The following is a 23,708-nucleotide window of genomic DNA, read 5'->3' on the forward strand; positions in this document are numbered from 1 at the left end:
AACTTTGTTTTTAAATATATTACAGGGAAATCATAAACTTGCACTGCATGGTTTTAACATTTAAGAACATCAAAACAACTTAAGTTTACCAAAGATATCTCATTTTCTAAGATAGTTCACTAAAAAATGCTTACATTACATTTCATTATAACATGGTAGAATGAACTAAATAGTTTCAGTGCGACACTTCATAAAATATTAACAAAAAAATGAGATGTTACACATAAACGATTTTTTGGAAAACGGCCTTTAAAGCAGCAAAACATTTTATATTTTGATATAATAGAATTTTTTAATCAAAATATTCTGAAAATGAATTGTAAAGTTTTTTGTTTTGTTAGAGAATACTCAAAGCAAATTCTCAAGACTCAAGGTCATCACATCAAGGTCATTAAATTACTATGTTAGGTCAATTGTTCCTATATAGTGTCCTTATGCTATTATATTTTTTTTTTAGTTAATGATTCTTTTGCTTCCTTTCTGTCAATTGTCACTTCTTATACAAAAAAAAAGAATTAAAATGAGCAAAGAAGACTAAATAATCAAATACTCAATCAGTAATTTTAACCTTTTGCACAATACTAAATTAATAGTCTTAATACAATGTTTAAACCTTAAATGGGTTCATTCTCTTTAAGGTATAGACTTACTATATTATCACTAGGTCAAAAGATATGTGGTTTAATAGTTTTTTGGACATAGTTACAAAGTAACTTCCAGAATTATTGGATAAATTTACAGTTCCACCAATAGTGCATTAATGTACCTGTTTTTCTATATGCCCTTTAGAATGTCAATTTCCATTTTTGTCATTTTAAGCAACTTAATGGATATAAGGGAGCAATTTAAGAGTTATTTTAATTTTATTTTTTCTAATTATTAGTGATTTAGATAATTTTGTGACTATTGACAGATTGCATTTCTTCCTCTGAAAAACAACTTTTTTTCATATTCTTTGACCATTTATCAATTAGAGCATGGTTCTTATTTTCTATGTTTAATTCTCCTTAAATATATTAAAAAGAAAAACTGACAAAATTTTCCCCAATTTCTACCTATAGTTTTTGGTGCACTAGTTTTGTCAAAAAACTTTTTAAATTCACATAATCAAAATTATTTATCTCCACTGAATCTCTCAGTCTCATTTGGTCATGAACTTTGTTCCCTATCCATAGATCTGACAGTAATTTCTTCCATGCTCCACTAACTTGTTTATGGTATCATCCTTAATGACAAAATCAGGTACCCATTTTGAGTTTATATTATGTAAGATATTCACCTATACTAAGTTTCTGCCAACAATTTTCCAGTTTTCCAAAGTTTATGTTGAAAAATGAGTTCTGGGGCAGCTAGGTGGCGTAGTGGATAAAGTACTGACCTAGGAGTCAGGAGTACCTGGGTTCAAATCCGGTCTCAGACACTTAACAATTACCTAGCTGTGTGGCCTTGGGCAAGCCACTTAACCCCGTTTGCCTTGCAAAAACCTAAAAAAAAAAATAAGTTCTAATCCCAATTGCTAGCATCTTTGGGGTTTACCAAATGCTAGGTTACTATGCTCATCTATTTCTGCATATTCTACACATCAATCTGTTCCCCTTAACAACCTCTCCATTTCTTATCTAGTACCAAATTGTTTTAAAGATTATACATTTCTAGAGATCTGGTACTGCTAAGGCCATCTTCTTTCCTATTTTTTCCCAATGATTCCAATGATCTTTTTATTTATCCAGATAAATTTTGTAATTTTCTTTCCTTAACTCTCCATAAAGTGTTAGCTCTACAAAGTAATTCTTTGGTAGTTTGGTATGGCACTAAAGTAAATTAATTTAGATAGCATTGTTGTATTCTGTCTATATATATCTTCCTATTCCACCTCATACTCTTCATGCTGATTTTCATAAAACTAGCAATAATTTTTTTACTATTTACTATAGTAAACAGGTCGCATGGTGGATGGAGAAGTAGGCCTAAGAGTCAAAAAGATTCATCATTGTGAGTTCAAATTCAGTCTCAGAAACTTAATAGTTCTGTAAGCCTGGACAAGTCATTTAACCATTTTTATCTCAGTTTCTCATTTGTAAAATGAACTGGAGAAGGAACTGCAAACTACTCCAGCATTTTTACCAAGGTAATGGGATCATGAAGAATGGGATGTCTAAAACAGCTTAATACAACAAAACTTCTTTTTTAAACATTAAATCTTGAATATGGTCAATTCTCTGTAAAATTACCCTTACTCCAATCATAAAACATTTCTCAAGCCCCTCAAAAGCCAGGCCTTTCTCCATTTGCTCTGTTAGGCAAAGTATTGACAGGTAAAACATTTTACCCTTGATGTTGTCCTTATAAAATTTATTGCTTTCTTCCACAGTGCTAAAACCAGCGTATTGGCGGATAGTCCATGGTCTAAAGGTATACATGGTGGGATATGGCCCCCGAGTAAATGGTTTCATTCCAGGTAACTCTTCAGGTAGTTCCTTGGTATCCCTGCTGGAATACAAGGGCTTTACAGAGATTCCTTCTGGAGTGTGCCATATCAGGTCTTCTGGGTTCTTGTGTTTCAGTTGCTTTTTAGCCAAGGCAACCCAGCCTGGATGTAGGGAGACTTGCTGATGAAGAAGGCATTGACATGTATGCCTCAGAAATATAGACTCTTTTAGATGCTTCAGATGATGTGAAGGGAATAAGAGAGGTCCAATTTTAGCCCTTAACATGACTATGGATGTCATTCACCAAGATCAAGAAGTGACCTGAGAAGCAAAAGAAAAATGCTGCAAGTAAACCTCCAAAGAAAAATCAGTTTCATGAGAATTTGTTGAAAAGAGCAGATGAAGAAAAGCTCAATTTCACACTTTGCACACTGGAACTGACCATTTTCTCCACTCTAAACCTATCTCCTCATTAAGCAACTATGTTCAAGAAATTATCTTTAAAGTTTCTTGTAAATCTTTTCTTAATAAAATGACTTGGAGATAATATGCCTTTCCACATCCAAGAATAATCTTTTGCACAATAAGAACACAAATTGCTTAATGCCATATAGTGGAAAGAGAAATGGATCTGATATAAGAAGACCTAGGTTCAAATTCCAGTTATGTTGCTTTCTAACTGTGACCTTACTAATTTAAAGAAGAAAGAAATAGTAGATTTTGAGTCATTAACTTGAATCCTCACTTGGCCACCTTTACCAATGAATCCTTGTCAAAATGATTTAACCTCTTTTTATATTATTTTCCTCATCTCTGAAATGATTATCTTTAAGGTTCCTTCCAGCTTTAAAAATCCTATTATTATACATTATTTTTTATTCTAAATCTCCTATTGCACTTTACTTATCTGTTCATTTACTTTCTCTTTTCTTCTTATTTTGTCTGTTTTAGATTATAAACTCCAAAATAAGTGATCAATTTAATGTTAGATTCTGAATAATTTTTTTTATTTTTGTGCTTTTGAGAACAGTTCTCCTAAATAACTAAATATTTTATTAACCAGTACAATAGGAGTTGTCAGAAAAAATTACTTAAATTTCACAGTTCTGTACCCTAATTTTCATGGATACTTCCTCTACAGCAGGGATTTTTAACTGTTTCTGAATAATGGACCCAATGTTTTAATATGTAAAATAAAATGCATAAGATTATAAAGTAAACCAACACACTGAAATAAAATTATCAAAATTTTTCAAGAAACAAATTCATGTACTCCAAGTTAAAAAACAATGCTCTCTCAACAAAGGCTACAACTTTTCCATTCCTTTTTCAGTTGATGTAAAAATAATAACTAGCATTTATATTGCACTTTAAAGCTTAGCCCTGTGCTTTCTAAATAGTATTTCATTTTAAATCACAACCCAGAAAACCTCATTGTCATGCAGTCACTTGATCATGGCCCATTCTCCGACAAGATAACTAGGTTGGTCACTGCATTTTTAAAAATGTTTTAATAAAACTTTGCTATGCTTTGTGGTAATAGCCATCATTATCAGCTGGATGAAAGGAAGTAAAAAAACTTAGAATACATTCTCCAAGGTTTTATAATTATAATAACAACAACAACAATTTTATAATACTACATGATAGAAGTATGCTAAGAACTTTATTTTTAATCTCATTTGATCTCACAACAACCCTGGGAGGGGGGTACAATTATTATCTCCATTTTAAAGTTCAGGAAACTGAGACAAACAGAGGTTAAGTGACTGGCCCAGGCTCATACACAGTTAAGTTACTGGGACTGAATTTGAATTCAGGTTTTCCTAACTCCAGGCCTAATACTCTACTGTGTCAAACAGTTGTTCCTAACAGGCTTTATCATCTATAGTTTTGTAAATAGAAAAATAATAGGCTTTATCATCCATAGTTTTATAAATAGGAAAATAAAGATCAAAAATTTCAAAAGTAAAATCTTCAGTGTGATAATACTATAATAGTTATTCTGAAAACTCTCTATATTGCACAAAGGGTAAAAAAATTCACATATATTTTATTGAGATACATTTATGACCTTCCTAAACTTGGGGGAAAAACTGGTCAGTTAAGTTGAAGTCAGTTTCTATACATGAGCATTTCAATAATTTTCAAGTGATAAAATTTTAATGCTTTATTTCAGTATTTAAGACCCAGGTGGGAAGAGAGTCTTTGCAAAACAATTAAGAAAAACATAAACCAATACAATTTGAATTATTAAATGACTAGGAAATGACTAAATGGCTAAAGATAAATATTATGTTTGTTATCTATTATTTGGGATTGTCTATGCCCTTCTTCTCTCTATATAACTTCTTTGCCAGGAATTCAATAAACATGGGTGGCTATTTTAATTTTTGATAGTGTATTTTTAAGCTAATCAATTTCACTGGTAAGCAATCAGAAGTGGTTTTGATGTTTGTCCTTCATTCTCGAAGAGGACCATAACAACAGGGAGGTGATGTCATGGCAAGAACATGAATTGGATTTGAGTGAAGGAGTGCTGTTCTAAGTCACCAGTCTCACTTTCTCCTTCAGATTCATCTGGTTCCAGTGGCCAGATATGAATCAGAATGACTGGAGATGGCCCTGGATGCAAGGAATCAGGTTATGTGACTTGCCCTGGTTCACACAGCTAAGTGACAAGTTCTAACATTTAATTAAAAGAGTTGCACAGGAGAAGCAAAAAATTTAGCTAGTACTATGAACCACAAATCAATTTGTAATTATCTACAAGTCAAACTCTGATCCCATGTCACCTTGGCTCTGTCAATCAGTACGTTTGTGAAGCAAATTACTGTTTTAAGGAAATCAAAACCAAAAAGGCATGTAAATGTGCTGTGGAAATTTATTCAAATGACTATAAATATTATGCTTGTTATCTGTTTGGGATTGTCTTTGCTACCTTTCTCCATAACCGATTTGCCTCCCATTATCATAAATAATTGGTTCTAAACCAGAAGTCCTATAAACTGGGGTAGTTATTTTAATTTTTGATAGTGTATTTTAAGGTATCAGTTTCCTTTGTAATACTATGCTTAAAATTGTATGCACTAAAATATGATTGTGATTTCACTATATTCCCAAAGGGGCTCATGCAAAATAAGAGACATCTGCTAGTTAAAAGTGGGCTACATTACAATAATTGGTGTAGGGCAGGTCTCAGCTGTAATTTTACGCAGGTGCCCTTACGCACAAGAAGGACTGTTGTCTTTGGGGGTCACCTTTTGCAAAGAGCACTCTCAGAAACTTCCTTGTGGCAGAATGGTGACAGCTGCTGAGGTGACAGCCGTATGTATCTATGTTGAAAAAATGTTACTAAGGGGATTAAAGAGACTTGGATAAAACACAGTAGGTCGTGGTCAAGTGCAGGATGCATCAAGTTCAGAATTACCATTGTAGTATTATTACACTGAAGATCTGTCTTCTCCAGGATGAACGAACAAGCCTGGACCTCTGCCCAGCAAAGGGCAGGAGAAAGAAACGCAAGGGGAAGGAAGAGAAATAAAAGGGGAGAAGGAAAGGCAGGAGGAGGTATAAGGAAGGAGGAAGCCGAGAAGGAAAGGAGGGGTGGGGGTTGGGGGGGGAAAGAAAGGGGAGCCATGGGAAATGAGGGACAGTCCAGACGGTCGGGTACTCACTTACCGGTACCTATTTATGGGCCTTTTTAGCCTCTCTGCGACTGGAATTAGGGTGAAACCCCTAACCCTTTCCTAAACCCAGTAGCATCCGGACCGGACTTGATCTAGGCCCCGCTCGGCCCTCGGTCCAAGGAGAGTACGGCTACCAAAGAAAAAAATGCTCTTCGCGCATGCGCGGGAAAAGGCGGGTTGGCTGGATTGGGCGTATAGGGGGCGGAGGCCGGGGGGCGTGGCGGCCCAGCCAATCCAAGGACGTTCCTCTGAGACTCCCTGCCAGTGGCGGATTCCGGGGGCGGGGCCGGGAGGGGAGGGAAAGAAGTGCCTCAAAGACGGAAGTTGCGCTTCAATCCACCCATTTCCGGTTATTATTTTTGACAGTTTGAGCGCCAGTTGTGCTTCATCCCTGAGGCGGCTCCGTATCGAATGCGCGTGCGCCACCGGAAGACCCCCTGCGGAGAGGTTGAAAGAAGGCGTAGGTCGGTTTGCCGCGGGGCAAGCAAGTGATCTGCATGGAAAACCTCGCGCTCTGGAACTGGAAGAAAAGGGACTGGACGACTTTTGGAGGAGCGTTTGTGTGTGACCGAACCTTGGCAGACCTTAAGACAGCAAAGACCATTTAAGGGGGTAAGAGGATATTTGTGGAAACGAAGCCCTGTTTATTAGGGAGGAAAGTGGAGACTGTGTCTTAATGAATTCTTATGGATTCAGGTATAATTTCAGTGAAGATTGCTTAAAATTCGTAGACTCTAAGCCGGCGGTTCTCAAAGTGAATAATTAGCACCAGCTGTGCCACTAGTCGTGTGGAACTCAATCATCACGATTAAATTCGCCGTATTCCAATTCTCAGTACAGGAATTCCGAATTGAGGGCCTTCTTAGAATTATTTTGAAAGCATAAAATTTGGAATTACAATGGAAACTAATTGAATTGAAATGCAATGATCAAAATATTACGAAAACCATTCACAGACCCTCCAGTTTAAGTACCCCTATAAGAAGCAAAAATTTGCAATCCTTTACCCTAGTCTCTCCTATATCACCAAGGATCCTCGACATGAAAAACTTAACAGTTGATTCTCATCAGAATTCATTTATCTCCACACACTAATCCCCCCCCCAAAAAAAACAGCATTCTTATCTACAACTAAAAAAACCCATTATCTTATATTTGTTGTCCACAACAAATGTAGTGTAAAAGTAATCGTCTTAAAAACTTATGCTGTACTAAATCTTACTAAACTAGAAATGCTTCTGGTCTGCTCGTTGCAAAACATAGTACTATAAAAAAAATCAACTAAAGAACATCACTCAATAGATGGGCAATTGGTTCTTTGCTTATTGTAACCCATGAAACAAAGTAGAAAATGACCCTATTGACTATAAAATTGTCCATACCTTTTGATATAGTAATAATACTACTAGGTCTGGATACGAAAAAGATCATAAAAATGGGAAAAGGACTCACATTTTCTAAAATAGCTCTTTTTATGTTGGCCAAGAATTAAAAATTGAGATGTTCTTCAGCTGCAGAATGCATAAGCTGTGGTGTAATGAATGCAAGGAATACTATTGTATAAAAAAATGATGAAAAGGCAGATTTCAGAAAAACCTGGAAAGACTTATATGGCTTTGTGCTGAGTGAAAGCGAAAGAACATTGTATAGAGTAACAGCAACATTCGGTGATTGATCAACTATGATAGATTTAGCTCTTCTCAGCAATACAGTGATCAAAGATAATTCTAAAAGATTTGTGGTGGGAAAATGCCATCCACATCCAGAGAAAGAACTGGAATTTGAATGTAGATCAAAGCATACTATTTTTCCCTTTTTTTGAGGGGGGGTGGGTTTCAAGGCAATGGGATTAAGTGAGTTGCCCAAGGTCACAGAGCTAGGTAATTATTAAGTGTCTGACACTAAATTTGAATTTAGATCCTCCTGACTCCAGGGCTTTGTCCACTGAACTGACTATTTTCACTTTTTTAAAAAGTTTGTTTCTTTTTTTTCTTTCTCATGGTTTTTCCCCCTCTTGTTTTTTTTTTATTTTTAATCGTTATTTTATTCTTACAAATACATGTTAGAAAAGCTTTTCAACATTCTTCCATATGCATATGTATATTTTTAAGATGCAAAATTTCCCTCCACCCTCCCTTCAGTAGCAGTCAGGTTAACATTGTACATACATCTGTGTGATAAACATGTTGACAGATTAGTCATTTTCATTTTGAAGAATTAGGATTAAAGGAAATTGATACATAAGAGATACTTTTATAAAGTGTTCATCAGATTTTGAAGGGTTTTCTTTTTCTTTTTTCTTTTTTTGGTTTGGTTTGGTTTTTCTTCCTCTGGATGGAGATAGCATTGGCCATAGTTGGTCTAATAGCTCTGAACTGCTGAGAGGAGCTGCTTCCATCAAGGTAGACCATCTCACAATGTTGTTGTTAATGTGTACATTGTTCTCTTGATTCTGCTCCCTTCACATATCAGATACTGTAACTCATTCCATGTTTCTCTAGATTCCAACCATTTATGGTTTCTTACAGAACAATATTATTCCATAATATTCATGTACCAAAGCTTGTTCATCCATTCCCCAACTGATGGGTATCTCCTCAATTTCCAATTCTTTGCCTCTATAAAAAAGAATGGCTTTGAATATTTTGGAGCATATGGGACTTTACCTATTTTTTATGATTTCTTCTGCATATAGGCCTAGAACTGGATAGCTGAGTCAGGAAATGAACAGTTTTATTGCTCTTTGGCATAGTTCCATATTACTCTCCAGAATGGTTGAATCATTTCACAGCTCCACCAGCAATACATCAATGTCCCACTACTCCTACAATCTCTCCAACATTGATTATTTTCCCTTTTTCTCATCTTGACCAGTCTGATAGGTGTGAGATGATATCTCATTATTGTTTTAATTTGCATTTCTCTAATCAATAATTTTTTTCATATGATTGTATATAGCTTTAATTTCTTCATTTGAAAACTGTCTATTCATATCCTTTGAGGGTTTCCCCCCTTTGTTCTGATTCTTCTTTTACAACAGGACTCATGGAAATTTTTTGAACAACATTGAGCATGTATAACCTATATCAGATTGCTTGCTGTATTGGGTTTGGGGGAGAAGGATGGTAGGGAGAAAAATTTGGAACTCAAAATTTTTCAAAACTTAAGATTTTTAAAAATGGCACTTTAAACCTGTATGACTCCTTTCTACTTGAATAATAATTGATAGAAAAAGAAACAAAGAGTGTTAAAATTCTTAGTCTTTTTAGATAACTTTAAAGCATTGAATCTTGGTAATCTAAATTTGAGATTTTTTTCCTAGTGGCTAACAACTTAACATACTATTGGAACTGTATCAGTATTAATATTTACATCAACTCTGGGCCCTATTAGATATATTCTAGAAACAACAGAAGTCTGGGGTAAGTATTGTGGGGGGGGGTGGTTAATGGACCCTTAAAAATGTCATTCATCAAGTTCTTGATGTCTGTTTCTACCAATACATATTTTTTCTGCTTGCTTACCTCCAAACCTCCCTTCTGGGCTCTGCACCACTGTCAGGATCTGGGGACTGGCATCAAAGCCAAGTAATCCAGCAATTCTTCTAAACTCACAGAATCCTTGCTTTGCAGTGACTGGGTGAACTGCTTGATCTCTCTACAGTTGAAAGTTATCTTTCTTTTTCCCTCCATCCTCTCTACCAACAGAAAAAAAAAATGAACAAGCAAATAAATTTCATGATGAAGTGAAGAACTACTATGCTGTAAGCAAATCCAAGGATAAAACTCTAGAAGATAGGAATAATTGAGCAATAACTTCCAGTAGAGTATCAGGAAAAAAAATGAAATGCCACAAAAATTCTGGAAATGACAAAAGGACTTAAAAAGGAACTGACTGGGGCAGCTAGGTGGTGCAGTGGATAGAGCACCGACCCTGGAGTAAGGAGTACCTGAGTTCAAATCCAGCCTGACACTTAATAATTATCTAGCTGTGTGGCCTTGGGCAAGCTACTTAACACCATTTGCCAAAGGAACTGACTACAGAGATAAATAGTGAAATTGATTGCTTTGAAAAGAAATTAGAGAAACTTAAAGAAAGCAATCAAGGCTCTGGAGAAAACAACTAAAAATTAGGTGATAACAAAACATGATGAAGTCAAAATAGAGCAAATTTGAAAAATGTCTACTGTTAAAATAGCTTATATAAAGATGTCTTGGAATCATCAGGTTTGACCTAAAAGACCCAAATACTAAAATTCAAGGCATCATAAAAAAATGTCTCTAAAAGTAATAGAATTGGGGGATAAGAGATGAGAGTGTGGCTAATATCCACAGATCACCACCACAAAGAAGTATTGGTTGTAAATACATCCATAAACCTGTTGAGTTCTAGAGCTTCTAAGACAAAGGGAAAATATTGCAGGAAGAGACAGCTGTGGGATCAAGGAAACTCAGTCACTATATAACCAACCAGGAGTAAAGAAAGAGGGGTAAAAAGATATTTTGAAAAGCCAAAGAAAGTAGTTTGTATCCAAGAATAACATCCTGCAAAATTGAGCGTAATCCTATGAGTGGAGGAAAGAGAGTAGGAATGTGAATTTTTAACATAATTTTTGCATTGTAACCCTTCCTATTGAAACATCAAGATCTGTACAGAGCATCAAAGTCTGGCATGTACATATTTAGGACACATTAAAAAGTTTAAACATCTCAAAGGGACTAAGTGAAGATCAAGTATTTCCACTCCTAAAGAGAGAAAGGAGACTATATTTTCCCTTTGGTGTCCCATTGTCTCTAAGGGTCAACAGAGGAAGGAAGGTAGAGAAATTTTGTCTTAGAGTTTTCTTTTCCCTTGCCCAGAAGTTTGCATTTCTTTTGTTATTTAAACTCTTTTGGGGTTAAGTTTTTTCATGCACCAAAATTTCAGGAGACAGTAGCCACTAGGTGGTGCTTAAAGTCTTTCCTTTAAATTAAAAAAGTTTGAAGTGATTAAATTTACTTAGAAGACTTTCTCTATTGATAATCTCTGAAGCAACTCTGAGAATTAAATTATAATTTATTTTAGTATGGAATTGATATTAGTTTAAAAGTGTATTTTTGGTTAGAATTTGAGTCTGATCAAATACAATTAATTTTTAGCACAAAATCCTAACTTAAACCCAGTGCAAGGGTCAGCTACTATTTTGTACCAATCTTCATTTACTCATTTACTCACAATAAGACGGTGGGGGATGTAGTGGATAGGTAACCTATAGTTCATATAATCCAGGCTTCTTGACACCACCCAAAGTAGAATTTTGATAGCAGGGAGAAAATTAAGTGCTGGTCTAAAAATAGAAAAGTAGAACAATCTAGAGAAGAAAGAAAAGATTCAGAAGAATTAATAGGATAATGGGAAAACAAGTTATTACAACATTTATAAGACCCAACCCTTAATAAAGCTTTTTTATTCTGTTTTGACTTCTTTGCATCTCCTTTAACACAAGTATTTTAAACTATAGACAGAAGTTTTCAGTTTGTGAGCTGAGAAGCCTGCATTTTATTTTATCTTCATTCTGATGGTGCCTAGCTTTGGGACCATAGGCAAAACATTGAAATTTTCCATAATTTTTTGTTAAAAACTGGGCATAATAATGACAGCTTCACATTATAGCATTTGATAGATATAGTTGTTCTGTATAGATATATAGTTGTTTGATTAAAATAAAGGGTATATGACAACACTTGAAAAAATAAAATACTATACAAATACAGAGATTATAATTTTTTAAGAGAAAACCCATAAGTAAATTAGCCTCGTTTAATATTAGTTGTTGCTTGGTATTTTAATTGATTAAAGTTGCATGACATTTTTAGAATCTTCCCCTTATCTTTGGTGTTTTGTTGTTTTGTTGTTTTTCTCTGTAGGTCTTAAAGCACTAATTTATCTCCCATAAATCATGATGCCTAGAAGAGCAGATGCAGATCACATCACAGGAACCAAGTCAAAGCAGATGAGCAAATCTCCACAAAGCAAAAAGACTAGAAAAAGGAAAGTTGATGATGGAGATACTAAGGAGTCAGAGAAAGAGGTATTGAAAATGTCATACTTAACCAATCAGAAAAAAAAGAGATTAAAAATGTGATTTCTTCTTGCATTCTCTGTGAAATAGAGAAAAGTGATGTTTAGAAACAAAACCAATTTGATAAAATAAGGTTGAAAATATTTTTTAAAAAATGCTGAAACTATTAATAATAAGATTTTAGAGTTGAAAATGTCTTCAATTTATTCTAGTGCTAGTCCTTTTAAGTTAGAAGTGCAAAAACCAAAGTCCAGAGACATTAAATGATGTGTCCAAAGTAAAAATATGTAATTAGTGACAGAACCAGTACTTTAACCCAGATCTGACTTTAAACGGAGTCCTCTGCATTATATTACAGTGCTCCCATCAACTCAAATGAAACAAACCTTGCTCTCTAAGAACTTACATTCTAAAAGAGGAGAAAACATGTACATTTAAGTAAATACAGACTGTATATAAAATGAACACAAAGCAGAGGGCACTAATGCCTGGGGGTAGGTGAGAAAGGTCTTTCCCTAGAACTAAATTTTATTTTATTTTATTTTAGTTTTAGTTTTAGTTTTTGCAAGGCAATGGGGTTAAGTGGCTTGCCCAAGGCCACACAGATAGGTAATTAAGTGTCTGAGGCCAGATTTGAACTCAGGTACTCATGACTCCAGGGCTGGTGTTCTATCCACTGCGCCACCTAGCTGCCCCTACAACTAAGTTTTAAAGGAGACTATAAATTCAAAGAATTGAAAGGAAGGAATATCCTAGCCACAAGGATAGTCAGCACAAAGACTCAGAGAGAGGAAATGGAGTGTCTTGGTAACTATTAACAGGTAGGCTACCATGACTGAACCATTGAGTTTATGGAGGAAAATATGGAGGACAAGTGGGAAGAGGAAGGGTCATAGTTGTGAAAAACTTGGAATACCAAAAAAGATTAGTTTATATTTGATTCTAGAGTTTATAGAGATCCCCAGAAGTTTTTGTCTCCCAAAAAATCTCTGTCCCTTAGTTTTATTCTTTTAAAAGCTCCTTTATATCAAATAAGTATAGCCAAGTGAAATAAATCTATATGATTGCTATGACCAAAATATGCATCTCATTCTATAACTTGCATCTGTAATGTCTTTGTCAGGAGATATTTTTCAGATGACCTTTTTTTTCTGGATAAGATTCTCTAGACTATATTTGGGAAGTTAATTTTTTATCCAAATATTATACTTAGCCACTATGAAATTTCATTTACTAGATGCAACCTATCATTCTAACCTGCTAATATATTTTAGGATTCTGGTTGTGTCAATCGAACATGTTAATTAGCCCTTCAAATTTAATGTTATTGGAAAATTTGATGTCTTAATTCATCCCTGTCTACAAGTGCAAGTGACTTCACTAAGTTTACAATGATCTATTAAAGACTATTTTGGGGATCTAATCAATAAATTCTAACTATCTATATTAGTTCTCTTGAATGATAATTACTCCTAACTACTGTCATACAATACAAAAAGAGACTTCATCAGAAGTTTTTAACATTGTGTTAAAATGTTATGTGCAGTAAGCCCACATCAGCTTTCCATGATCCACTGTATTAATAGCTCTATCAAAAAAGAAAAGGAAGGTTATAGGATATGACCGATTCTTGATATAGTTATTCGAGTTCTTCCTGATCACCATATTCTATGTGCTTGTAAATCACTTCTTAAATAAGACAATTTCCAGAATAAAAATCAATTTCACTAGTTTAGGACTGGCACACTCCAAACTCTCCTTTTTCCTAAAATAAAGGTTATTTCTTAATGTAACACACCCACTTTCTCCACAGTTCATCAGAGATCTGGGTAGTACTCTCTTCCTCCAGTTCCTTTAGCTCTCCCAAGGTATATGTTGGGACCCAGTAAATTTAAACTCATTGAGGCTATGGAATCTTATATCATCTCATTTATCTTTAATTAGACTTTGTTCTGTTTGGTTTTTTTTTTTTTTTTTTTTGCAATGCAAAGATCATTCTTCTTAACAGAGAAAAAATTAATTATTCTTCTGGCTCTTTCATCTTCTCATTTTCCTCCAGAAATGTCCTTGTTTCTTGAGTTTCCTGCTGCGTTCAGCCTAGCTTAAAATGGATGGATGGATGGATGGACGGACAGACAGACAGACAGACAGAACCTTGCCCTTAATATTCATGTACAACTCAATCCATTCTATGCTTTAACACTCCTGAAAATATCATCACAAAGCCATTACACTTTTCATTATCTGCCTTTATTTACTTCTATTTCTTTTTAAAAATTTTAATTGATAAATGAGTTTCCTAAAGAGACACGAGTGTTGAAACAATTATACCTTTTCTTATTTTCTAAATTAATTTGTTATATCTTTGGAATTTCATTCTTGAAAACTTCTCATCTTTTTTAGATCAAATTTATCTGGGGAATTTTGGACTATGGTATACTTGTCTTTAACTTAGTTTTTGTTGACTTCTTTCAAAATACAGGATGGATATCATAATATGCCCAGCTTCTTTGTCATGATCTGCTGTGAATTTTTAAGATTTTTAAGATTGAATAGTAATTTCTCACCAACTACAACTTCCTCCTTTGTCAGAATCAATTTCCAAAATAGCAAGACTTCTTCATAAGAGTATATTTCCTTAAAATGTAGTACTTCAGGGACAGCTAGGTGGATAGAGGCAAGAGGATCTAAGTTCAAATCTTATCTCAAACACTTGACACCAGCTGTGTGATCCTGGATTTAATCCTGATTGCCTCATTAAAAAATAAAAATACAATGCATCATCACTGTCTTTGTTTTCCTCTTTTGGCTTCCCTGACAGTAGTGATGATAATACTACCTCTCCAAATATCTTCAAATTCTTGTCAAAAACATCACAATAACTAGTACTGGTTTATAACTTTCTTGTTTCTATGTATCATCTCATCCATTCATGACCTGCAGGCATGAGAATTGCACAGTTTTAGAAGTCTTAGAAAATTCTCCATCCTATCTCTGAGTACTTGGCTTCAGCATGTTTGAAAATGATCTTACTCCCCCATCTTCATTTTTTTCTTTTGAACACTACTATATTTGCCACATTCTAATTCTTTTTATATAGTTACTTCTGTACATAGTACAAATCCACTTACTCTAATAAGATTTTATAGACTTCGTTAAGGCAGGAACCAAATCTAATTTTTATATCTTTGTTTCCCCAGTGCCTAATATATTATTTAATTAATTAATGTATTAAATGCATTGATTTTTACTCCTCACTAAATACTTTTTAAAGTTGAGCGATACTTTTGCTCTTATCTAACTAGAATAAGAGTATCAGGATGCCAAGATATTTAGAATATTTTTGGAAAAATTGTTTCTCTAACACTTTTTTTTTGTCTAGGTAAGACAGATAATTAAACAAATGAAGAAACAAGCAGATAATCCAAGACAACTGTTGCAAGGTTACTATTTTTCTTATCCTTTCTTATTTTTGCTCAACTGACTTTAAGACCTGGAGATATTGTAAAGGAAGTCCCCTGTCTACGTATAAAAAAATAAAGATTACCATTTCATAAATCTTATAGAGACTGGCAAAATAATGTTCTCTTTTGTTGGTGGTAGTAGCAGTAAGATTTTATCTATTGCAATATTTTTTTTTTAGGTTTTTGCAAGGCAAATGGGGTTAAGTGGCTTGTCCAAAGCCACACAGCTAGGTAATTATTAAGTGTCTGAGACCAGATTTGAATCCAGGTACTCCTAACTCCAGGGCCACTGCTTTATGCATTGTGCCACCTAGCTGCCCCTATTGTAATCTTTATTTCAATTTTTATTCTTGACAAGGCAACTGTAAAATCTCTTACAAGCTTTAACCAAGTGCTAGTTAGAAATTTTATTGTACTTAAAGTTTTACTCAGATATAAATTGTAAAAGATTGAATATATTTTTTAAATCCTTTTCAAGCAGTAGTCTAGAAGGTTCCTAGAATTATTGGTAGTAATTGTTCTGCTGGTCCTGGGTCATGGTTTGTGCAAGGGAAATAATACAAAGCAAATACATGTCAGGTATGTGGGAACAAATTAAATTCCTTGCACTGGTCTGGTTCCTTCTTTTTAGCTACAAGTTCGGATGTGTGTGTAATGGAATAAGGAAGGGAGTATGGAAAGTGACAAGGCAGCAGAAGAGTAGCATCTGCATCAGAACCATAATCTAAACTATGGTTAGAATTTTCCATTCAAAGTCAAATATCATATTTTTTTTCTTTCATTTCTCATTGTGTGGGGAGAGCAAATTTGGGTTAAGTGACTTATTTGGTATTACATGGCAAGTAAATGTCTTAAGAGCAGATTTGAACTCAGGTCCTCCTGATTATAGAGCCAATGCTTTTTTCAACTAACTGTACTACCTAGCCTCCCCCAAAATCACATTTTTTAAAAATATGTATTTGGGTAATTGCCCAATAGACTGTGGATTTGCCCATAACTAACTTGTTAACACTGTCTTCTCCACTTACTGATTGGTTCTTTGAGGGTAACTTGACCATAACATATATTTCAGACCCTCTGAATGCTTGGATGCAGGTCCCTAATTTTGAGGAGGAATTCAAAAGAAGTATGTGACACAGTGGATAGAAGGCCTTACTTTAGTTACTTGATTCCCCTAACACAGAATAACTACATGACTTTGAACAAGTAACTTAACTTTTTAGTGCCTCCAGACAACTCTTTAAAAGTTGTAGATGAATTGCTGATCAACATTGATGGTGGGTTAAATCCATAAAAATTGCCCAGAAGTTTAACCTAGAATTAGACTAAAGATAAAAATCAAACCACTCTCTTCTCTTCTTAAAGGAAATCTTTTTTTTTTTTTTGGATGTGTTGTGTGAGTTCTTTCTAGGTCCATTGACTAACTAGTGCCAGTTAACTAACCACCATAGAGACAGGATTACTGTAGTTCATTCCCTCAGAGTGAAATACACTCCACAAGCAGTTGATGGACATCTTTATCTCTTAGAATTTGAATACTAAAATTTATGTTACATGAGACAAAGAGAAAAAATGCTAAATACAGTACACCTGGTTATAAAAAGAAAAAAGTTATGCTTGTTAAGGAAAATGTATATTACTAATTACAGGAGACAAGGAATGTATCTGTTCGTAAAGCTAGCTTCATTAGATCAGGTGGAAATATATTACTTATAGATAAGATAAAGAAGGAAATAAACATCCTTGAGCAGTTGAAGTCCTCTTTAATTATCATAGAAGCCTTTCTAAAGGAAGTGATTCAAAAATCTTGACAAATGTGGCAATATTGTTGTAATGAAGGTTTAGATTCAAGGTGACTTTAAATAGGAAATAATACATTTGAATATTATTCTATTTGTATGCTTTTAGTCTCATTAATTAGTTATTCACAAATATATAGATAACTTTTCCATGGTGCTTAATATAATGTATATACTTTGTGGATGTGAAAGAGAAAATTCTAAATCTATGATTTATTGCATTGGGGAAATACTTCTTCCACACATTCAGGTCAGCCACTCAACTCTTTCTTAAAGTCTTAGAGACTTGCCTAAAATACTGAGAGCTTAAATGGCTTATCCATATTTACCTAGCAAATGGGTATGGGAGGCAGAACTCAACTAGCAGTTTTTTCCCTTAAAACTATCTAGTTCCTACAAATGATCTCTCTTACTGATTTGTTTTATTGTCAGTTGTTTCTGACTCTTCATGATCCCACCTGGGGCTTTTCTTGGCAGAGATACTAAAGTTCATTGACATTTCCTTCTATAGCTCATTTTATAGATGAGGAAGCTGAAGTAAACAGGGTTAAGTGCTTTGTCCAAGGTCACACAGCTAGTAATTGAGACTGGATTGAAATCAGGTCTTCCCGATTCCAGGCCTGACTCTAAACACTGTGCCACCTTGCCTTCTCCTATCTTACCTATACTCATATTAAACTGTCAGGATTGTACTTCCTCCCTACTTAGTTAATATCTTAGTCATTTCATTTGGTTTTATAAAACAGGAATCTTAAAAGATTCAAGTTCTGGTTCTGTATTATTTCTGTACATAATTTAAATTTATCTCACTAATTTGTCCTGTGATTTATAAAGCTTGTCCAGTAAAAGATGTCAGTTGACATATAAGGAATAGGGATCTAGTAGTTCATTAAATATTTGGATCAACTAGAAGTCAGCTGCTCTACTTTACTGAGATACTCTAGGGGAGCTGCTTGTCCTAGGTTCATGGGACTCATTCCAGTGGCAACAGAGATGATCATGCTTTTCTTCCTATCCCTCAGACTTAACATCAGATGATAACTAAATGAATAGCTTTGTGGAAAACTATTCATATGTTTCTAAAAGGCAAAACCACTCACATATTCTTTATAGGATTTTAATTATGATTGACTGGATCTCAGATTAAAAGTTAAACAGGGCACAAAAGCTGACCTCTCAGGTACTTGTATATGAAGATCATGCTCTTTAAGGCTTATAGAATTTCTGTTCTGCATCAGTTTTTTTCACATTGATACAAATAGCCTGTGTCTATAAGTCACAGAAAGAATTTTTGGCAACCATGCAATCTAAAGCCATATTACTCACTATTTATCAGTAAGAGACTTGAGGTTTTTTGAAGATTTAAGAGCTCAAATTGGGTGAGTTGCCCATAACTAACTTGTTAACACTGTCTTCTCCATTTACTAATTGGTTCTTTGAGGGCAACTTGACCATAACATACCTTTCAGACCCTCTGCATTCTTGAATGCAGGTACCTGATTTTTGAGAGGAAACTTTCTTCTCATAATTAGCCTTAAGGTGATATACAATCAAGGACATTTGGAGGTAGACAGTATGCTCAAATTGAGTACTAGTAAATAACCTGAGAATGACCTTAATAGAAGCTGCAGTTATCAGAGAATTATTGGAAGGAGAAGAGAAAACAGAGTTTTTTTGCAGAAATGAAAGAAAAAAATTAATTTTTACCATGGAAATTTGCAAGTCTACAAACAACTACATTTCAAAAGAAAAATCTTATTACTAGTAATGTGAAAGCCAAAAGAATTATAGTAACTCATTTTTTTACCTAAGACAAACATCTTCCAAAATGGAAGTGACCTCAATGTTTGAATGTATGATAAATAGTTGTAATAATAATGATGATGATGACTCTCATGGAGGCAATAAAAATAGCTTAGTCCAGCACCCAACCTCATTTCTTTAATTAAAAATTCATACTTCTCATAAGAAAGATCCCTATATTCAGATGGCCAAAATGTGATACCTGCCTGATGAAAAAAAATCCATCATGGTATTGCTGTAGCCTCAAGAAGACTTAGAGCAACTAGGAAAACAGACTTAACAGATAAATGATTCTTACCTCCAATGTAGAATAACTTTTGTTTTGGTTTGATGCTGGCAAACTGTTATACTGTTGTCATTTATGTAAGAACCTTGAGCCACTCTTTCACCATTCAACCTGATTAGTTCTTCTATTTCATGTTAAGTGAAACGTATTCTGCCACCTCCAGGTAGATTGGTAATGATCTTTTCAACTCTCTTCTTGAAAAATCAAAGTTGCTTCTCAATTTTGAATAGCAATTACATCATTCTTTCTTATTTCAGTTTGAAAGTTGATATTTTAGGCATATGTCTGAAGTACAAATTAATAAATATATCCACTGGTAAGTTGCTGGACAGCATGGGTTACTTGTTTTTATTGTTGTAGAATTTAATTTTAATAACTAGCAGGCAGATGGGTCAGACCGTGGATAGTGCAACAGCCCTGGAATCAGGAGGAGTTCAAATCTGGTCTCAGGCACTTAATAGTTACCTAGCTATATAACCTTGGGCAAGTCACTTAATCCCATTGCCTTGCCAAAAAAATGTTAATGAATATATTTCAGTATAATTGGATTCCTTTGTTACCCTATGTATTTTACTTTTTTATTTTATTTATTTAAAATATTTCTTTAAAAATATGATGAAAAGAATTACCTTTACCACATTTACAAAGGGGGTACATGACATTAAGAAAAAGTTAAGAATAGCAGCTTTATTTGGGTATCCCCACTGATTATAGAGTTTGAGGAATATTTTCAGCAAATATTAGGCCACTTAGAAGTTGATCTGGTTTTATATATTTATATGAATTCCTTATTTTAAAAAATAAAATGAACCACAGTTTCATCAAGAAATAAATTGTCATGTTCCTCTTCTTTTGCCAGAAACCGGGAAAAATATAAAAATGAAAAAGAAAACCCTCAAAAACAAAATAACTTGGCAGTCTTTCTCAAAAGCCAATAAAGAATATTTTGAGGATATGATGGATTCTATGATACAGTGAGTATGTAATCTGTGTTTTTCTTTTTTCTACAGCTGTGTGGTTATTTTTTTTTCAATTATGTCTGACTCTTTTTTGACCCCAACTGGGATATTGTCAAAGATACTGAAGGGATTTTCCATATCATTCTCCAGTTCATTTTCCAGATGAGGAAATTAAAGCAATCAGGGTTAAGTGATTTGCCTGAGATCACACAGTTAGTAACCAGATTTGAACTCCAGAAGTTGAGTATTTCAGGCATAGTGCTCTATCCATACCACCTTGCTGCCCAGTTCAAATCTTTTTTTTTTTAGATTTATCTTATATCCTGCAACTTTTCCTTTTTTTTAAATTTTTAAATTTATTTTTTCTATTCTCATTTTGTACAAATTTTTTTACATTAATAAAATATACTTGTTTACAAGTAAACAAAATACCCCTCCCCCCATGAATATAGATAGACTTGCTTGGGCGAAAAAGTAAAGGGGAGAGAAGAAAAATTAAAATTAAAAAAAAAATAATAGTAATAATTTATGGCCAGGTGGCGCAATGGACGAAGCACCAGCCCTGGAGCCACGAGCACCCGAGGCCACATCCAGCCTCTTAAACCCAATAATCATCCAGCCATGTGACATGCAAGCCACCTGATCCCCACTGCCCTGCAAAAACCAAAAAGAAGGGGAAAAAAAGACCCAAAATAAAATAAAATAGTAATAATAGTAGGGGTGGCTGGGTGGCAGACAGAGCATTGGCCCTTGAGCCAGGAGCACCTGGGTCCAAATCTGGCCCCAGACACCCAAAGATTACCCTGCTATGTGGCCCCAGGCAGGCCACCCAGCCCCACTTGCCCTGCACCCTCCCCCAAATAATCATAACAAAAAATGTGCTTCAGTCTTTGTTCCAACACCATCAATGCTGTTGTGAGTGGATCACATTCTTTATGATAAGTCCATCACAAAAGTTACTTCCATATTTTTCCAACATTGCCATTGCTGATCGCAACTCCCACCTTTCTTATTTCTCCACTATCATGTACTATGTTTTCTCTCTCCTTTCACTCTGACTCTGCTGTAGGGTCGCTGAGTGGCACAGCAGACAGATCCCTGGTCCTGGGGCCAAGAAGCCCTGAGCCCCCATACCACCCCTTAGGCCTAGAATCCACCTGGCCCTATGGCATGGGCAGGCCATCCAATCCCAGCCCCTTGCAAGAAGTAAAAAGGAAAATGTGTTATATCTGACCACTGTCCCCCCATGGTCCATCCTCTCCTCCTTTATTCACATCCCCACCCCTTCCCCCTGCTCCCCCCTCCTTCTTACTCCAGTTGTCTGTACCCCATTGAGTATATTTGCTGTTTCCTCTCCTAGCCATCTCTGATGAGAGCAAAGGTTCCCTCATTCCCCCTTGCCTCCCCCCTTCCATATCATTGCAATAGCTCATTGTAATAAAAAAAAATCTTATTATGTGAAATATCTTGGACTATTCCCCCTCTCCTTTTTCTTTCTCCCATTCTATTTCCCTTTTTTTCCTGTTGACTCCATTTTTACACCATATTTTATCTTCGAATTCAGCTTTCTCCTGTGCTTCAACTATAAAAGCTCCCTCTACCTGCTCTACTAACTGAGATGGTTCATATGAATATTATCAGTATCATTTTTCTATATATGCAGTTCATCCTCATTAAGTCCCTCATATTTCCCCCCTCTCCTCCAATCTCCATGCTTCACCTGAGTCCTGTATCTGAAGATCAAACCTTCTATTCAGCTCTGGCCATTCCAAAAGGAACCTTTGAAATTCCCCTGGTTCATTGAAAGTCCATCTCTTTCCCTGAAAGAGGACATTCAGCCTTGCTGGGTAGTTGATTCTTGGCTGCATTCTAAGCTCTTTTGCATTCTGGTATATTGTATTCCAAGCCCTACGAGCTTCCAATGCAGTTGCTACTAAATCCTGTGTGATCCTGACTGCAGCTACACGATATTTTAATTGTGTCCTTCTGGCTGCTTGTAATATTTTCTCTTTGACTTGGGAATTCTGGAACTTGGGTATAATATTCCTAGGGGTTGGTTTTTTGGGATATCTTTCTCGAGGGGATCGGTGGATTCTCTCCATTTCTATTTTGCCCTCTGCTTCTAGAATATCAGGGCAGTTTTCCTGTAGTAATTCTTTGAAAATGATGTCAAGGCTCTTTTCCTGATCATGGAATACCTATTCCAATAATTTTCAAATTATCTTTCCTAAGTCTGTTTTCCATATCAGTTGTTTTTTCAGTGAGATATTTCACATTTTCTTCTAATTTTTCATTTTTTTGGTTTTGAAGTATTGATTCCTGTTTTATGGTAAATTCATCAATCTCCCTGAATTCTATTCTTTGTCTGAAGGATTTGTTCTCCTCAGAGAGTTTTCTTATCTCTTTTTCCATCTGGCCAATTTTGCTTTTTAAAGCATTCTTCTCCTCAATAACTTTTGAACTGTTTTATCCATTTGACCTAAGCTGTTTTTTAGCATACTATTTTCTTCAGCAATTTTTTTTGGATTTCCTTGACTAAGCTGCTGACTTCATTTTCATGTTTTTCCTGCATCTCTCCCCTTTCTTTTCCCAGTTTTTCTTCCAACTCCCTCATTTGATTTTCAAAGTCTTTTTTGAGCTCTATCATAGCCTGAGCCCAATTTCTGTTTTTTCTTGGAGTCTTTAGATGCAGGAGCTTATGCTTCCTCATCTTGGCTCATTTGAAAAATATTTCTCAATGGTCTTCCTCTTGTTTCTTGTTCATTTTCCCAGCCTAAGCCTGTTTTTTGGGGTGCTTCCTGAGCTTTTGGGACACTCCCACAAGGGTCTCAGTGTGTGAGGTTCTGTCCTCCCTCCTGGTCTGTGAATGACCATAAGCGCCCCCCTCGGCCACGGGGCCGAGGTGGGGGGACCCTGCTGTTCTATGGGGGGGCCTAGACTGGGATCAGGATCTGAATGTGGTCAGAGCTCCAGAGTCCTGTTCCAGGGGCAGAGGACAGAGCTCTGCAGTCTCTCTCTCTCTTCACTCCCCTCCCTCAACTCAATGGGCTCATGCCCTGGGGGCTCCTGCTTACTGGCTTCGCCTGCTTCTGTTTCCAGGTCTGGGGTGAGGAAAGACCAAGCTGCTTGCTGTGTGCCCTGAGGGCTGGGCTCCATGTGCTCGCTCTGGCAGAGGTTCCTTGCTGTTTCCCCACTTTGTGCCGGTGCTCCCCCGGGGT

General features: G+C 35.4%; 2 protein-coding genes across 4 annotated transcripts in view; one reads left to right on the forward strand and one right to left on the reverse strand.

The window, feature by feature from the left end:
- The window catches only part of MMUT (methylmalonyl-CoA mutase), a 44,067-nt gene extending 32,622 nt beyond the window's left edge, over positions 1 to 11,445 (reverse strand). Inside the window, exons 1-3 of one of the 2 annotated variants that reach the window (XM_074237164.1) lie at positions 11,333 to 11,445; positions 9,643 to 9,815; positions 2,330 to 2,750 (exon numbers count right to left, since the gene is read on the reverse strand). In XM_074237164.1, the coding sequence (XP_074093265.1) occupies positions 2,330 to 2,729 (400 nt within the window). In that variant the 5' untranslated portion in view covers positions 2,730 to 2,750; positions 9,643 to 9,815; positions 11,333 to 11,445. Of the gene's footprint in view, positions 1 to 2,329; positions 2,751 to 6,110; positions 6,295 to 9,642; positions 9,816 to 11,332 lie in introns of those variants that run through there. The other variant, XM_074237163.1, reaches the window with a different exon arrangement.
- The window catches only part of CENPQ (centromere protein Q), a 33,720-nt gene continuing 16,489 nt past the window's right edge, over positions 6,478 to 23,708 (forward strand). For both annotated transcript variants that reach the window (XM_074237166.1, XM_074237165.1), the window contains exons 1-4: positions 6,478 to 6,730; positions 12,025 to 12,188; positions 15,562 to 15,622; positions 20,391 to 20,505. In XM_074237166.1, the coding sequence (XP_074093267.1) occupies positions 12,057 to 12,188; positions 15,562 to 15,622; positions 20,391 to 20,505 (308 nt within the window). In that variant the 5' untranslated portion in view covers positions 6,478 to 6,730; positions 12,025 to 12,056. The remainder of the gene's footprint in view (positions 6,731 to 12,024; positions 12,189 to 15,561; positions 15,623 to 20,390; positions 20,506 to 23,708) is intronic.

This window comes from Macrotis lagotis, chromosome 5 (genome assembly GCF_037893015.1).
Source record: "Macrotis lagotis isolate mMagLag1 chromosome 5, bilby.v1.9.chrom.fasta, whole genome shotgun sequence".
NCBI classification, from domain to species: Eukaryota; Metazoa; Chordata; class Mammalia; order Peramelemorphia; family Peramelidae; genus Macrotis; species Macrotis lagotis.